This window comes from Strongyloides ratti, assembly GCF_001040885.1.
Source record: "Strongyloides ratti genome assembly S_ratti_ED321, chromosome : 2".
Taxonomy (NCBI): domain Eukaryota; kingdom Metazoa; phylum Nematoda; class Chromadorea; order Rhabditida; family Strongyloididae; genus Strongyloides; species Strongyloides ratti.
In genome coordinates this window covers 12,933,864-12,951,441 of record NC_037308.1, presented here as the reverse complement: position 1 = coordinate 12,951,441, position 17,578 = coordinate 12,933,864, and the positions used below count along the sequence as shown (strand labels likewise).

The following is a 17,578-nucleotide window of genomic DNA, read 5'->3' as shown; positions in this document are numbered from 1 at the left end:
GATAAAAAAAATAATATTTATACGACATATAAACTTGTTGAATAAATAAAAAATGCCGTCAAAAATAGTTTTTTTTTTTTTAAAGTATCTTTAAATAGTTTTAAGGTAAGTCACTGAAGAAAAAAATACATATATAGATTTAAAAAAATATTTTATAAAATATATCATGAATATATTGAAACATAAGGTAAAATTATGATAGATATCATAACATTTATTTAAAAAAAAATGTGCAAAACTTTGTACAGGTAAAATAGAATCTCAACGTCGAAACCGACTTAAACGTATTATCTTTTTAATAATCTGTTTTTTTATAGATAAACTTAAATTTTTTTGTCTCTTAATATATGATGGTTTTATTGTAATTTCATAAATTTTTTTTTTATCAATATAAATAATTATTTGTAAACCATTTTAGTAAAAAAAAATATACTATTTTAACAAAAAAAAAAGAAACGAAATTATTAAAGCTAATGTATAAAAGAATAATTTTATAAGTATTATTATATAATATAGAAAAAAAACTTTAATGTATATTAAAGTCTTATATTTTCTAAACATTATTAGTAGTGTTAAATTATAGAAATATCATAATGATATATAGTTTTAGAAAACAATTCTATCATTTTTAATAAAACACTATTATTGAACATATTAAAATATTTTTATATAAATAAATAAATTAATTATATGATTTTGTAATATCAAATTATAAATAACTTTTCTTTATGAAAAGTACACAAAATTTTCAAACTCTTTTAATTACTTTATCATAATTTTATATAATAATAATAATACAAAATAAATACATATATGTATTATAGATATATTTATATTACTTTTATAAACTGTAAAGAATGATATTTTGAAGGTAATTGAGAAAAGAAATATACTAATATTTTATTATTAAGCATATAAATTTGTGTTGTGATTTTATCTTGATCAAAGAATAAAATGATTTCAAACGTCAGTAATTGATATCATACACAAAAATAATACATATATATTTATATTTAATAATATTTATTATATCTCACTCCACCTTTTATCCCTCTTCTTTTTGAGGGATGAACTCGTAACATTTTAATTAACAAACTCCAACTTATCCCCCTATTGACATTCCCCATGACAAGAGAAAATATCACCTGGAGTTTTTAAATTTAAGTAAATAATTTGAACAATACATTATGTTCTGTATATAAAGTAAATAAAATAGTTATGATATAATTATTAATATGAATAGAAGATTTATATTTTAAAACAAGAGAAATATATAAGGGATATGAATAAAACTTCCAAATATTAAAATAAAAAAAATATATATATATTATCATATAACAATTTATTTAATAAAATGTAAAAATCGGTTCAATTAAATATTTATAAAAAAAAAAGAGGAAGCTTACTTCAATACAGACTGGTTTGTCATATTTTTCTACTCATTTTCAAAGATAAACTACTTTCCTACCAAATTGGTATGTGTGGTGAAGCCTACCAAAAGACTAATTTTATTGAGGATTATCACTTTTGATTGCCTTGATGTGATAGGATAAAGTTAAAGTAATAATATTTTATGATAATAACTATTAATAAAAAGTAAAATTTTTAATAATTATTCAGAACTATTCACATATAAGGTTTATTTTTATCAAAATATTATTAGTTATTAATATTATTTCTTTAATGCTATAAAATTGTAGTTTTTAAGATTTATTATAATGAATATGTTTTAATTATTAAATATAAACTAGGTATATAAAAATTATTAAGTTTTTCTTTCATTAATTTTATTATTTCTCTAATATTATAAAAATAATTATTTTATAAGAAATATTATGAAAAAAAAAACATTTTTTATATAAAAGTTTAATTAAATAATATAAAATAATAATAATAAAAATAATAATAATAATTGTATAATAGCAAAAAGTAGATAGAGTATTTTTAAATAAATGGTTATTAATAAAACCATTTCCTTTTATAATATTTTACAATCACCAATAGGAATGTTTTAAAAATAGAATAGCTGATAAAACAAATATATGGGGATACCAGCTCTTATTTTTATTATAACTAAAACGGAAGTTAAATATATTTTAAACAAATGATAATTTAAACTTTTTGTCATCAAAAAAGACACTGATCAGAATACTTTAACTAAAGAAACAACTTTCAACCTTCCTTTTTGAGGATAATATTTGGAGAACTTTTATTTGTGTCTTTACTTTTTATTATATCAATACTTATTTTTTTCTATAATTGTCATATGAATATTTTTTACTTTATCAATCTTTTTTTTTTGAGAATCACCATATATGTATAGTATAATTAGATATATTTACAAATCACGTATATTATGTATGTGTAAATTTAAAAAAAAAAAAAGGAAATATTTTATCTTGCAAATCGTTTTTTATTTATAAAAAGTTATTACATTAAACTTTCCCTCGCTAAGCATACTTTTTTCCAATATTTAACAATATATACCTTGATAGACACACACTGCCACTGAATATGTGATTCACATATTGATAGTGCTACATTGGACAAACCATAAGTTGTACTTTTCTTCCATAATACAAATTGTTACCAAATAATTAAATAAATTATTACAATTGATTTTGTACTTTTATACACTTGATTTATTAATTTTAATCATTTTTTTTATATCTCTTCCTCTATATTATAAATATATGTACATAAACCTAGATGATTTTATTTTTCTTATTCTTTACATTGATCAAATTTGTTCTTTTTAAAAGTTTAATTTACGGAAAAATTATATTGTTTAATCATACTATTTTTGCCATTATTTGTTGATTTTTCTTTTTCAAAACTAACTTTTACTTCCTTCCATATCAAGATTTTTCTAGCTGTTTGAAATAAAAAAAAACTTTTATTAAATAAAATAAATAAACTGATTTTAAATTTTTTATTTTTTTATATTAAGTAAAAATTATTTAAAATAATTCCATATAATACGGTATTTTTTTTTTAAAATACTGTAATTTCTTTATTTTAAAAGTAATTTAAACTTAATATATATTAAATTATGTCAACTGAAGCAAAAACGAATGTCTTTTTTAAATTTAAATTATTAAAAAGTTAAATTAACCAAAAATATAGTTTTTTTTTTTATTGAAAAAAAAAGAAACCAAGTTAATTAAATCTTTTTAAATATTAAGTTTTCATTTATATCAATGAATATTTGTTTTTATATAAAAAATTTATAAAATACAATTAAATATTAATAAGTTTCTTAAAACAATATAATTATTACACATAAAATTTGTTTCTAGGAAATATACCATTATATATCACTTTTGATATTTTAATAATTCATAAAAAAAAAGAAAAATATTTTGATGATCTTTGATATACAAATTTGAAATAATAAAAAGAAAATTATTTTAAATATTTGATAATTCAATTTATATGTAACATATTTCCAATTATATAAAAGTCTTTTTAAGATAAAAAAGTACTTTGAACATATTTAAATAATTTTGAAATTGCATATTAGTATTTCAAATTGATTTATTGTTTATTTTTTTTTTTTTTAAATTGTCAAAATAAAACTTACTTATTTTTAGAATATATATATAGAATATTTAAAATAATTTTATTAAATATATTTATGTAAGACTAAAAATTATTATTTTATAGTATAAAGATATTTATGATATCTATAAAGGAGAAAAAGTACTTGAACTTCATTTTATTTGGTATAAAATGTTATTCTATTGTTACATTAGAGAAAAAAAGTTTTTATATATTGTGTGCAATTGACGTAAGATTATTTTTATGGTAAAAACAGCATTAAAAAAAGAAAACAAAGTAAGGTTTAAAAGAAAAATAATTATAAATATGTTGCAATTTATATATCATGATATCATATATTTTATATCTACAAAAAGAAATTAAAAGGAAAGTTATTTACCAACGAGATAAGTATAACTCTTTTCCTGATAAAGGATATGTCAATTAATTTTTATTCTTTAACTTGCAGAAATATTTAAAATTGGTGATTATGTAATAGTATTATTGTTGTTAAACAACATATTTATCATTTTTGAGTATTATATACATAAATATAAGCCCTCAAGTAGAGAGGTAAAAAAAGTTATGATGGAGGAAAATTATATAAGAATTACTATTGATAGTTACCTGTCTTTTAGAATATTCAAAATGTAGAAATAACTACTCTTAAATATAAAAAAGTTTTGTTTTCTTTGGATGGAAGTTATCTATAATTACTTATTTTTTAAATAAATATAAAATTTTATTTTTATGGCAAATTTTTTTTTTTATATTTTTAATTTACTATCATACCTTATATCATCTTATATTTATAAATTTTTTAGTTAACTTAAAAAATTATCTTATTTTCTATTTGTTATTTTTTTTTGCAAATATTTTGAATTAAAAAAATATGAAAAATGATAATATTTTTTTTTGGTGTTTCTTAGGAATTTCATCAATTGTGTTTGTTATTATATTTGCCATTTCTTTTTATTACCATAATAATAGAAAAAAAAAGCGTGTTGGAAGTATAGAAGGAAATTTTTACCAAAATGCAAATATTTCCCAAAATGTCATTAGGAAACAAAGATCTTTGGACCAAAAAAATGACAGTGTCAATGAAATTTGTACTATTTCTGGTAAGCAAAAAATTATGCAACAAAATGTAATGAAAAATCAAATGAAAAACGACATCTCTCCTAATAACTTTATTCATCCTTCAATTACTCGAAATATGCCAAAAAATACGGTTCAACTTGAAAAAATGGCTCGTTCTTTTTGTATTTTGACAAATGCAATTAAAAATGACAAACAACCAAAGAATAATATTTTTGTTAAAATTGATGAAGCAGCTTCTTCATTCGATAAAGTTAATTCTTTAAAAACAAGTAATAAGAATGATGAAAAAAAAACTATTTCGGAAATTGAATCAGATAATTTGTTAAAAGATAATGTTTTGTTTAAAGATATTCAAGCTGAAGTAGAGGAACATAGAAAAGAAGCTAAAAGACGTGGTGTTGATGAAGATTCTTACATTTTTCAGTCAATGAATAAGGTAAATATTATTATAGTATAATTTTTTTATAGATATTTTCAGAATCAAAAAACACAACTAAATGATTTAATCAAAGATGACAAATATTATATAGAAAACGAAAATAAAAATAAAGATACATCTACTACTACTACTACTGATACAGCATTTCTAAAACAAGCTAGACAACTATTGGAATGTGACATTCTTCATAAAGATATTCAAACTGAGAAAGGAAAGAGAAGGGAGGAGGCATGTAGACGTGGTCTTGATAAAAAATCTAACACGCCAGTAATCAGTTAAAAAAAAATTCATTTATCAAACATTTATTTCTCATAAAAATAAAAATTTATTTTTAGAATTGTTTTTTTATTAAAATAAAAAAAAATTATGTCATTTATAAATTTTATTTCAAATAATTGCTTATTATTATTATCATTAATAGGAAATAACAAAACAAAGTTTACATTAAAAAGTATGAACAAGGAATTTAAGATTTTTTTTTTTTCAATGAAAAAAATTTATTTTATTTGCCAATGAATAACTTTTTCATATATTAAAATTTTTTAATATAAAATATATTTAAATATAATTTTGTATTAATTTATTAAAAGAAAAATAAAAATAATGTAATTTAAAAAAAAATTAGTATTTACAAAAGATTACGTACTGGAGCATCAGAAACTCTTCTATTTGTTGATTTTGATCTGAAATTAGCCAATGATTTTCTTCTATCTTTCATTCCATCCATAGAATTATTATTATTTTGCAGACTATTTTTTTTTGAAATCATTGCATAATTATTATTTGTACTTCTTCCGCCTGTAATTGATGATGCTCTAAAGTAAAAAAAAAATTATTGTACATATTCTTATATTATAAAATTTATAATTTCTTATTCTCAATTAATAATATACAACTACTTTTTTATTCGTCTAAACATCATTATAAACAATTTTTTTTTTTTTTTGCATTTTTATTTTCTTAATATATATTGCATTAAACCACAATAAAAATAATATGGAAATGACTTATGAATATTTAAATTTAATATATCAAAGTCTGCCAAATATTACATTATTTTTAATATAAATATATACATACATCAAATATCTCTTCTTTTTATTATAACTGAATATTTAATTTTTTAATTACTCTATAGGCATTTACTTTTGAATTGATGAACAAAAATTATATTAAGGAAAAAGATAATATACTATTAATATATAAAAAAAAAAAACTTTTACACGTCATCAGGCAATACTTTACTACATCTTTTTTTTTATTATTCATCTTTATTACCAAAAGAAGGTCAATAAAATTATACAATTTTACATTTTAGATACAAATTTATATCAAAAACATACCTAAATTTTTTTTTTTCAAAAGATGAAAAATTTTGAGAATTTTTTCTACTATCTCCTGATCCTTTTCCTTTTGTTAATGACACTATACCACTACTATTATCTATAGAAGAATGAGAACTTTTATTTGATAATGATTGATGATTTAATGGATAATAATATTCATTATTTCTTGTTAATAATCTTTCTTCTGGAATTGAATTTCCTCTATCAGTACGAAAAATGGTAGTTTTAGGTGTATGATCTTTTGTATTTAACCATCCAACAAAATCAACTAATTCTCTATTATCAAATGGAGTTAAACGTCTCATCATATCAACAGAAATTTTCTCCTCAATTTTCTTCCTTCTTTCTTCATCTATAGTTGAAACATCAATTGATCGTCTAGATGTTCTAAATAATTGAGAATTTGAAGGACCAACATTATATTGATATCTTGATTCAATTATATTTTTATCTTTTGTAGGAATATTCATAGTATTAATTTTGTATTATAAATAATATTATTATATGATACAATTAATTATATAAAAATAAAATATTTTTTTATGAAGTAGGAAAGTAAGAAAAATATTAAATATATATAATATATAATTATTACATGAAATATATTTTGATGAAAATGAACTTCTAATGAAAGAAATCTTTAAATAAAAGTAAAGAAATTTGTTTATTATTAAAAAAAAAGTAATAAATTCTTACACTTTTCTTTAGTAATTAAAAAAAAAACTATATATTTATATATATATATTTTTTTTGTAAATATCTACTTCTAATATATATATATATCTTTAAAGATAGATATAATTAAATCTTAAGAATAAAAAAAAATATAATAATATTTAGTATTTTATATACAATTAATATTTTTAAATGATGGATATAAAGAAAGGAAATGAAGGAGAGTCAAAAAAAAAAGTGTCAGAATATAATATATATCTATATATAGATATATGTATTTTCTTCACCCTAGCTGATAATAATTATAAAATGACAATTGAGAAGGAAAGGATATAATAATATGGAGATGGATATTTTATAAAGCTTGTCAGTTTTAAATTTTTAAAACAAAATAAATGGTTATATAAAAATGGACTTCGTTAGAAATAAGACAATTTATGGTAATGTTTTTAGCATAAATTTCAAAATTTCCTTGATTACACAAGGAATCTTTTTTTTTTATTTACCTGATTTTTTTTATCTTATTTCTTTTTTTTTTACTAAATGATTAAAGTAAATATTAATGTTTAATAGAATGATACAAAAATCTATTTAATTATTCTAAATATTTAGAATCATTGGTTTTTTTTTTTATAAAAAAAGTTAATAATATTTTAATTTTTCTTATCTAAAATTTATATAGGTAATAGCCTCTAAACTTTTGCTTAATTTCTTTTATAAAAAAAAAGATTTATTTAATCCTTAAGTTGTATTACTTTTCTTTTTATTGGTTCTATTTAATGATAAAAAAAAAATATGAATATTAAGAAGGATTTTGAATGGTTTTTGAGTTTTAGCAAATAAATAGATTTTTTTTTAGACTAATAAAAAATATTGATAGAAGATGTTTTCTTACATATAACTTTGTTTTTTTATAATAAAAAGATAGTAAATATTTTAAAAATTAGAAAATGTTATTCATTCAGAGTATGATTCTTCGACTGGAGGCAATTCAGAAAAAGAATTTGTTACTATAAAATATTATAAAATAAAATTAGTTAAAACAAAAAGTAAAATTACATTTACGTGAACTATAAGATGATTCGCCGGAGGAAGAATTTTCAACAATAAAATGTTTATCCAAATTATTTTCTTCTTTGAAGCCTTCTTCCGTTGATGAACTTTTTTTAAAATTTAATAAAAGACCTTCAAATTGAGATAAATTAACTTCGTCTCCTATAATTAAAGGTAAAAAAAAAAAGTTAAACAAATAAATAAATAAAATTTTTTTATAAAAATTTTTAAAAAGATACTAATTACCCTCATAAGATTGAAATAAAACTCTCTTACTATTTATACATTCACATCTTCCGTTATCAATTTTATATATGAATATAAAAAAATACATTTTTAATGCATTTTAAGCATCTTTTAAACTTTTTTACAAACAATTTTAATAAAATATTACACTAAAAAGTATTATATTGAAAATTATTTTTAGCCTAAAAAGAAATACATATCATTGAATAAAAATGCCTTTTTAATGAAACAAATTCTTTTTCTTAAATTTACTATCTATGTATTTTTTTATATCTCTTTTCTATGTTTGTTATCAACAATTATAATCTGATAACTTAAAGAAAAGATATTTGTTGATAAATTTTTGACAAAATTATTAAAATATTTTAAACTTACCATCTGGGAATTGTAATTTTGAATATCCATTTTTGTGTAATGTAAAATAAATACTTTTTAAATGTTTCATGTGATCATCTAACAAACTTTCTAATTCCTGAAGACGTTCTTTCATTGCCTCATTTTCATTAACTAAAGAACAGTTTGATAAACTTATTTGAGATAATAAACGTCTATAGTGTTGTTCTGCCACTGGTGAGATTTGGGTTTCTGAAGCTTTACGAACTGATGACATTTTATCTATTTTAGAATTATTATTATTGAAATATGTTTTTGATATTGATTCAGAAACACAATTAGTACTATTATTATTATTATCAAGGGAATAATTTGAAAATTCTTTTGTACTATTTTTAAATTGATATAAAGAATTACTTTTTTTTGGTAATTCTATAGAAAATGGATTTGGTATGTAGTCGAGAAATGATGACAAAATAGAAGTTGATTTTGAAATAGTTTTATTATAACTATTATAGTCAACAAATTTTTCCTTCTAAAAATAAAAAAAAAATTTAACACAATTCACTGTATTAAGAAGTGCTTGAAAAATTTTCTAGCACAGTTTTTCCATTATGTTATATATATAAATAATATCTTTTTCTTAAGAATCAGAATACTTTATTTTAAAGAACTGTTAAGTTTAGTTATTACGTAATAAAATGACGTAAATAACATGGGAAAATTTTTAATTGTTAAATTGATAATTTCTTAAAAATTTTATAAAAAATTTAAATAAATTAGTATTTTTATACATATATTATTAAGAAATGTTTTAAAGTATTTACAGTTCAAAAATCTAATTAATAATAAACTTCTTATTAAGAAAAATACAATTTGTCACAATAAGTATTAATATAAAAATAATTAATTAATTTATAATTACATGACTTTTTTTTTTATCTAAATAAATAACAAAAAGTAAAAAAGGATAATAAAAAAAAATTACTAATATTTATAGTATACATTTTTTTTAGATATAAAGTAAATAGTAGAAAATGTGAAAAAAAATAATTTTATTAATTATTATAAAATATTAAAATAAAAAAAAAATTTTGTTAACAATAATAACACTACCATAACAATTATTTTCTCTTTAAATAACTTTCTTTTTTATCCTTGAATAATAAGAGAAAAAAAAAAGTTAATTTGTGAATTTTATATTCATGTCACTTTCTATTTCTTAGAAAATACGATATACATAATATATGATATCACAAAATAACATATATTAATATTATCTTTTTTTTTCTTTCTTAATATACAAGAATAAATAAATATTTATACCACATTAGTGGAAGACAAAATAAATTGAGGTGGAAAATGATACATATCATGACGTTTTAAAGAGGAAATTTATATAAGAAAAGAAAAAAAAATAAATTATTACTGTTTTATTGTGATAAGAAAATTTTTTAGGATAAGAAATTTTTAATAAATAAACATATATATAATTTATGTAAATTAAAGCAATTTTATCCTGATAGTTGATTGTCTTCAAAAAAAAATTTTATTCACTATTTAAACCTAATGGAAAAACAATTTTTTTAAATAAAATTTTTAAAATATTGTTAACTTTTCAATATTCTTATGAGAATATTTACTATAAATATAGTAACAATTCTATAAATAGGTAATAAAAATAAAAATACTAAAGATGTTTTCTTCAAAATATATAACCTTTTTTTTAACAATGAACAAACAATTTCTAGTAAATAAAATGAAGTTTAAATATTTGATTAGAAATATTAATGAAAAAATAAATGATTCTTTAGGAATAGATAAATTGACATTTTAAGATATATTTGTGACTTGCAAATTAATATCAAATTTATCAATAAAAAAATAATTACTCATTTATTACACTTCCTCATTTTAAAATTAAATTTTCATTACAATTTAACGAGATCAAGAATTAAAGGATGATAATATAACACCAAAAATCTTAATCTTTAAATTTTAGTTTATGTAGATAAGTAGTTAAAATAATATATTTAAACAAAAAAAAAGAGAGACTGAATTTATTTAACACGTCTATGAATAATTATTTTAGGAGTGTTTTTATCTATAAAATGAAAATGATAGTTAATCATTTATTTCATTTATTAAAATATTAAAAAAAAAAACAACGAAACTAAAGAGAAAACTTTAAAAAATAACTTATTAAAAAATTATTTTAAGTGTTAAAGTTTTAAAAAAAAGTTTTTGTGAAAATATGTTATTAAAAACAGAATAGAAGTTTAATAATATATATTTATGTTTTTTTATGAAGTTTTTTAGTTTATAATGAGAATTTCAAATATATTTATATAAAAATTACTATTTTATGGTGATAATAATGTTTTTTTTTTTTTTTCTTAAATTACTATTCTTTATATTTTTTATTCATATAAAATTACTTAAAAGGGGAATAGATGATAATATTACAATGGGATGTAAATATAGTTAGTTTCAAAATATATCTCATTATAGGTAGATAATAATAGAAGTTTCTTTATAAAATTTAATATTTAATTTAATTTTTTTTTTACAATATAATATTATAAATATTTGTTGTTATGTTAAAAAACGTTCCTATAAATTAATTTATATATAATATAAAGAAGTTATAACTAAAAGTAAAAAATATTTTGTTCATAAATGAATAAACAAATTATTATGCTCTAAAATTACCAAAGCAAATAGTAATTGTATTAATTGATATTTTTCTTTACCTAACATAATATTAAAATAATGAAAAGAAAAAATATGTTTTTAAATAAATACAAATCTGAAAATTTTATTCTAAACAATAAAAAGTTTGATTAAACGTTCATAGATTAATAATGCTTTTTGGATAACATTTTTAAAATTACTTAATGATAGTTACACGGTTATTTTATTAAAAATAAAAAAATAAATTTTATTATTAGGTTTTAAAAGAATGAAATAATTAAATTGTCAGAAATCTTGAAAATATTTATTCAAAAAAAAAACTAAATAATTATAGTAAATAATATTTCTAAAATGGTATTTTAACATAAATTAAAATTTATTCTGAATATCATTTGTCACGATAAAAATTAATTTTTAAATATATGTTTATATTATCATATCTTAACAATACCTTTCTTTTTGAAAGATAAAATAATAACAAAAAAAAAAGTAGACTAATTAAAATATAAAAATATTTTCCCTTTCTGTATAACTAATAGAATAATGATAAGGGAATAAGGGGTAGAAATTATATATTGAAATGATAAAAATTTTTTAGTCAAATATCCAAGATAATAAAGTATTATAATACAAAATTGGCATAACAAACCATGAAATCTACTTATATTACTTTTTATTTTCTTAATAAAGACACATAAATTAATGAAAATTTATCACAAAATATTGTAATTAACTTCATTTAATATATGTATTTTTATTTTAATAGTATAATATCTTCAACTTACCATAAAGTTATTATTTTCTTGGTCTTCGTCATCTCTCTCACATAAGTCATAATCTGACCAAATTCTAGAAGTGGGTGAGTGATAAGAAGATGAACGGGAGACTTCTGAATTAGTCCAGTCAAAATATCCACTGTCAGATGTTGTTATATATGTATTTGTCTTTGTGTAATTATCCGATTCACTCCAATATGGTCGACAAAAAACTATAAAATTCAATTTTAACTAATTCTTATAACTTACTTTTTCCAATCAACCATGAAAAAGTATTTTGTTCCTCATCTTCTGGAAATGAAGATATTACAATTGAATTATTTATTGCCATATTAAAAATTTTACTTGAAAAAAAAATAAATCAAAAAATTCACAAGAATTTACTGAAATATATTAAAATAAAATTGTTTCAAAAAAATATAAAAAAAAAAGTATATTTTTAAAAGAATATATATATAACAAAAAGATTTAGTTTTTCTTTTGATGAAAATATAAATTTATTAAAATTCAAAGATATTTTGTAAAAGTTAAATATATTCTGCAATAGTATATATTTATAATGGTATAAATAAAGAAGAGACAATTTTTTTTTATTATGACAACTATAAAGATGTGAAATTTTGAAGTCTTTCATATCTCTGGAGAGATAATTTTAGACAATAGATTGCTGGTGATATGGGAAATATTATTCAAGATATAAATGTCGAATTTGGTATAAAATTTTGCTATCTTCTTCTTCAAAGTTTACATTTCAAATAAAGCTATTTTAAAAGTTTACTAACTTGTAAAAATACTTTTTTTTAATTCATAAAATAATTGTTTTTGTAAACGTTTAACTTTTATTTTTTTTAAATTGCCTATAATAAGATGGAAATTGATTATATGTAAAGATTATTCTTGAAATATTAAAAACCTCTAAATTATAAAAAAAAATTTTTTTTATGAAACATTATGTTAAAAACAATAGTTAAATTGTTAAAGGATTATCAAAACATAATTTTAAAAGTAAAATAAATGATATATAGGCATTAAAAAATAATAAAATACCATTATATAAAAGTTAATAATAGAATCTACTTCTCTTTTGCATTTATATTCATTATGCAAAAAAAAAGTTGAATATTCATATTTGATATATCATTTTTGACAATATTTTAATTTATCATTACTACAAATTTAACTACCAAAAAAAACTATTATGTTAATACAAAGTTTTCTAATACTAAAAATTATTTATGAAACTTTAAAATGAACTAGAATTAAACTATTTAATACAAAAAAACAAATTTTTTATTTATATTATTAAATAAAATATCACAATTATGTAATTGTATGCTATAAATAATTTTATAATAAAAAATTTTTTAATTTTATAAGTATATTAATAAATTATAATATTAAAATGGTAACAATAATTTTTTTTTAACTCAATAAAATTTGTATAGTTTAAAAATGAGGAAATTAAAATATTTAATATAAAATTAACAAAGAAGCTTTTAAATATATACTTACTATAATCATTTTAAAAGTAATTAAAAAAAAAAGTGGTAGTTAACACATAATATCATATAATGTAAAAATTAATTAGTAACTGAAGATAAAGATAGCAAATTTTATCAAAAAAAAAAAATATTTATCAAAAATAAAGTTTTTAATATTTTTATGTTAATAAAAATAGACGAAATTTTTTAAAATTATTTTGATATTTATATTTTTATTGTTACAATTGTATTAAAAAAAAATTATAAATAAAAAAATCTATTTAATTCATAATTATTAAGTTATTTAGCAATTTTTGTTGAAATAAAAAATAATTAAAGTAGATAGACGTGAGATGATATTATATATATAATCTTTTTATAAGTGGTAAATTTACAGAACATCATTATCATAGTACATATCATGTAAAAATAAATGATTTTTTAAATATTAATTCTTTAAATGATAATGCCAAATTATTTTAATATAAAAAAAAAACTTTTTTTTTTATTTAAAAATTTAAAAATACATATTGTGAAACTATATTATATAAATTTCAAATTTAGTTATCATCTCTATTAACAAAATCTTTTGTTGTTAGTTGTGGAGATATTTCTATTTTTGCACGCAAATATATATTTTAAGGACATAATATATCAGCATCAAAATTGGTGCCCCTATTCAGTGTTAGTATTTTATAAAAAAAAAATAAAATTGTTGTTTAATACGCATTTCCAGGAAAGTGTAAAACAGCAATTACTTAAAGATAATTGTTTCTGTCACATACTTACAATAATAAAAAGAAAAAAATTTCTTTTAAAAATAAAATTTTTTTTTTTATATAAATGAATTGTTAAATTAAATATTTCATATAAATATATATAATTTTTTTTAAAGTATTTAAAAGAAATATTTGAAGAGATTAACAATATAAATATATATTTTTTCTTAAAAGTAAATGCCAAAAGATCCTATAATTTTTAGTGGTAAGATTTATTTGTTAATTATATATACTTATTAACAGATGTTAATGACAAAAATGAAAATAAATTAAAAAGAACAATTTTATTTGCTTGTGGTAATATAAAGAGAAATTTGAAAATTAAATTTTATAACTAAATACTTCTATAATATTATCACACCAATCCTAGAAATGTTAATTTTTATTCTAAACTATTAATTAAGATAATAATAAATGAAATATAAAAATTCGTATTTTTTTCACATTAAATTAATAGGTTTAAGTGTTAAATAAAATAGTAAAAATGTTTTTTAACAATATAATTAAATAACAAATAAATTTATATTATATCATTAATCTGCAATGATTAATATAATTGAATAAATTTTAAATAACAATATATTTATTTATTAAAAAAAAATCTTTATTTTGTAAAATATTTAAATAATACTTAAAATATCTCTATTGTATAGAAATAATTTTTTAAACAACTAAAATAATTTCTTTCAAAAAAGGTTTCTTTAATTTCTTCATATAATTATCAGTAGAAGGAAAACATTCCGAATCAAATTATAAACAGTTTAATTAAATTTTAAAAAAAACATATTAAATTTCAATCTTTCTAAAAATTTTAAATTACAACAATGCTTTTTAGAATCTTATTACAAACAATAGTTTTTTGTTCGATTAAAAATACAAATTCTTTTTAGTAAGAAAATCTATATAATTCATTATTATAATTTAACAACAAAAAAAAATTTGTTTCATTTATACATATGAAAAATTTCTATAATATAGTTTTTAAAATTAAAATTTAAAAAAATGCTATAATATTACTATTAAATAACATTTTATAAAGTAAATAAAATATCATTAAAATATTTAATTTTTACTTGTGGTAGGAATATAAAAATAATTTAATTAAATATTATATAAAAATTCTCAGATAGAATCAAAGTAAAATAATATTATGAAAACATTATTTACCTTCAGGAAAGATAAAGTTTTATGTTTAACACATTTGATAACTAATAATTTATATCATTTTTCATAACATACATTTTTAACACAAATATTTGATTTTTATTTAGAGATATAGAAAAGATTAATTTCCATCTTTCTCAAATTTAAATAAACTTTCTCTTACAAACTTTTTTTTTTATATTTTTAGAATATAAATCATCATTAGCAATTTATGTCCAAGTATACGTTTTTAACTACTTTTTTTCTTTTTCAAATCATCTTTTATTCATCTATAGTATTTTATATAATATATACTTTTTTATTCAAAAAATAATAGGAAATAAATTTTAAGTAAATCTATTCCTGATAAAATGATATATTAGATAATCTTTCTTGAAAAAAAAAAACAAGCTTTGTCTACTTGTGATAATATTAAAAGTAAATATTTGTGATGTTTTAATTAACTAACATCCTCTTTAAAAGCATATACTTTACTAATTTAAAAAAAAAACACTTTTTAATGTTATTTCTTATGCCAATCAAATAATATAATTTTAAATTTGTATAAAAACTAAAAGTATTTTTTTTAAAATAATTCTCAAAAATAACACATTTATTTTTAACATAACAACGGCGATAAGATAATCAAACAAATCAACCAACCAATTAATTCTAAAATACTTATCGTTTTCTGCGAGCAACGAAAGTATTTCTTCTCTTCCAGTTCTTTCTGCGTGATCCACCAATAGTCTTGCAGAAGCCAACTCCTTTTCCAAGTCCACGAGATTTCTTTCCAGCTGATGTAAGTCCACGAAGTTCTCTGTGTTTTTGAACTGCTTTACAGATCCATTGTATTTCTGTGTCACGACGAATAGCTTTATGGAAGGGATCTACGAGAATAACCTCGAAGAATTTGAAGGTGGAATCTTGTCCAACCCAATATGAGTTAAGAACACGAAGAGATCCACATTTACGTCCAACACGCTCCTATTAAAATAAATCAACGCGTGTCAGAACGATGAAAATAGAATATTATATACTTACCTCGGCAATAGATTGAAGATTTCTAACGTATTTAAGTTCGTTAACTCCGTGAGTTCTTGGTTTACCATAAGTTTGTCCCTTGGTAACTTGACGTTTTCTTCCTCCTCTACGGATACATACACGATAGATGACAAATCCTTGTTTGGCTTTGTAACCTAAACGATGAGCACGTTCTGGACGTGTTGGGCGTGAGACACGATGAACGGTAGTCAATTGACGGAATTGCCATTGGCGAATACGTTGGAGGTAACGCATAACGTCAGATTGCTTCTTACGCCAGATTTCTTGCATATACTTGTAAGCGCCCATGTTTACTAAAAATAATATTTATAATGATAATAATAATTATTTTAAAAAAAAAACGTGTCCACAAATTTAAGAAATATAATGTAAAAAAAAATAACAAATGGGATCATTTTTTAATAATAATAAAAAATAAAGTAACAATGTAAACAAAAGTTCTTAGAAACCTTTATTAATACAAAAGGAATAGAAGTAATTTTATCATTTAAAAAAAAATATTCTAATATTTGGGGTAATTTATTGGTATAACGTTTTTGTTTCATTCAAAAGTCGTTTGAGGAGTCAGACAGTCTTACATTTTACCACATTTGTTAATTAAATTTTAAAAGTTTTGCTACCCTATTAGAAATAACAATATTTAATTTTTTTTGCTTATTTCAGAAAGATTTTATAACAAAATTAAATTTATAAATAAGTTAAATCAAAACATAAACAGGAAGTTATAATAAATTTAATTTCCTCTAATAATGTACAAATTGATTTTTTGTTTGTGAAAAAAAATGACTTCACACATTTAAAATATTGAAACTATTTATTTTTAATTAGTAATTTATTAAAAGAATACATCAAGTTTATAATACTGCTTAAAATGAATCCAATATAAAATATCAGTATGATGAAATAG

General features: G+C 18.6%; 4 protein-coding genes across 4 annotated transcripts; 1 reads left to right on the top strand and 3 right to left on the bottom strand.

The window, feature by feature from the left end:
* Window positions 1–4,432: 4,432 nt before the first annotated feature.
* SRAE_2000413700 (Hypothetical protein) lies at window positions 4,433–5,359 on the top strand (the record flags this gene model as incomplete). Its single annotated transcript, XM_024642970.1, has 2 exons — window positions 4,433–5,077; window positions 5,120–5,359. 2 exons carry the CDS (start codon window positions 4,433–4,435, stop codon window positions 5,357–5,359), a joined length of 885 nt encoding a protein of 294 aa, XP_024508688.1.
* A 349-nt stretch (window positions 5,360–5,708) lies between these two features.
* SRAE_2000413600 (Hypothetical protein) lies at window positions 5,709–6,896 on the bottom strand (the record flags this gene model as incomplete). Its single annotated transcript, XM_024642969.1, has 2 exons — window positions 5,709–5,895; window positions 6,424–6,896. 2 exons carry the CDS (start codon window positions 6,894–6,896, stop codon window positions 5,709–5,711), a joined length of 660 nt encoding a protein of 219 aa, XP_024508687.1.
* Window positions 6,897–8,058: 1,162 nt separating this feature from the next.
* Window positions 8,059–12,534, bottom strand: SRAE_2000413500 (Hypothetical protein; the record flags this gene model as incomplete). The annotated part of the gene is made up of 5 exons (XM_024642968.1): window positions 8,059–8,111; window positions 8,161–8,316; window positions 8,776–9,268; window positions 12,213–12,415; window positions 12,453–12,534. 5 exons carry the CDS (start codon window positions 12,532–12,534, stop codon window positions 8,059–8,061), a joined length of 987 nt encoding a protein of 328 aa, XP_024508686.1.
* Window positions 12,535–16,287: 3,753 nt separating this feature from the next.
* On the bottom strand, window positions 16,288–16,941 carry SRAE_2000413400 (60S ribosomal protein L15; the record flags this gene model as incomplete). Its single annotated transcript, XM_024642967.1, has 2 exons — window positions 16,288–16,593; window positions 16,651–16,941. The coding sequence occupies 2 exons, from the start codon at window positions 16,939–16,941 to the stop codon at window positions 16,288–16,290; spliced, it is 597 nt and encodes a 198-aa protein (XP_024508685.1).
* Window positions 16,942–17,578: the final 637 nt, after the last annotated feature.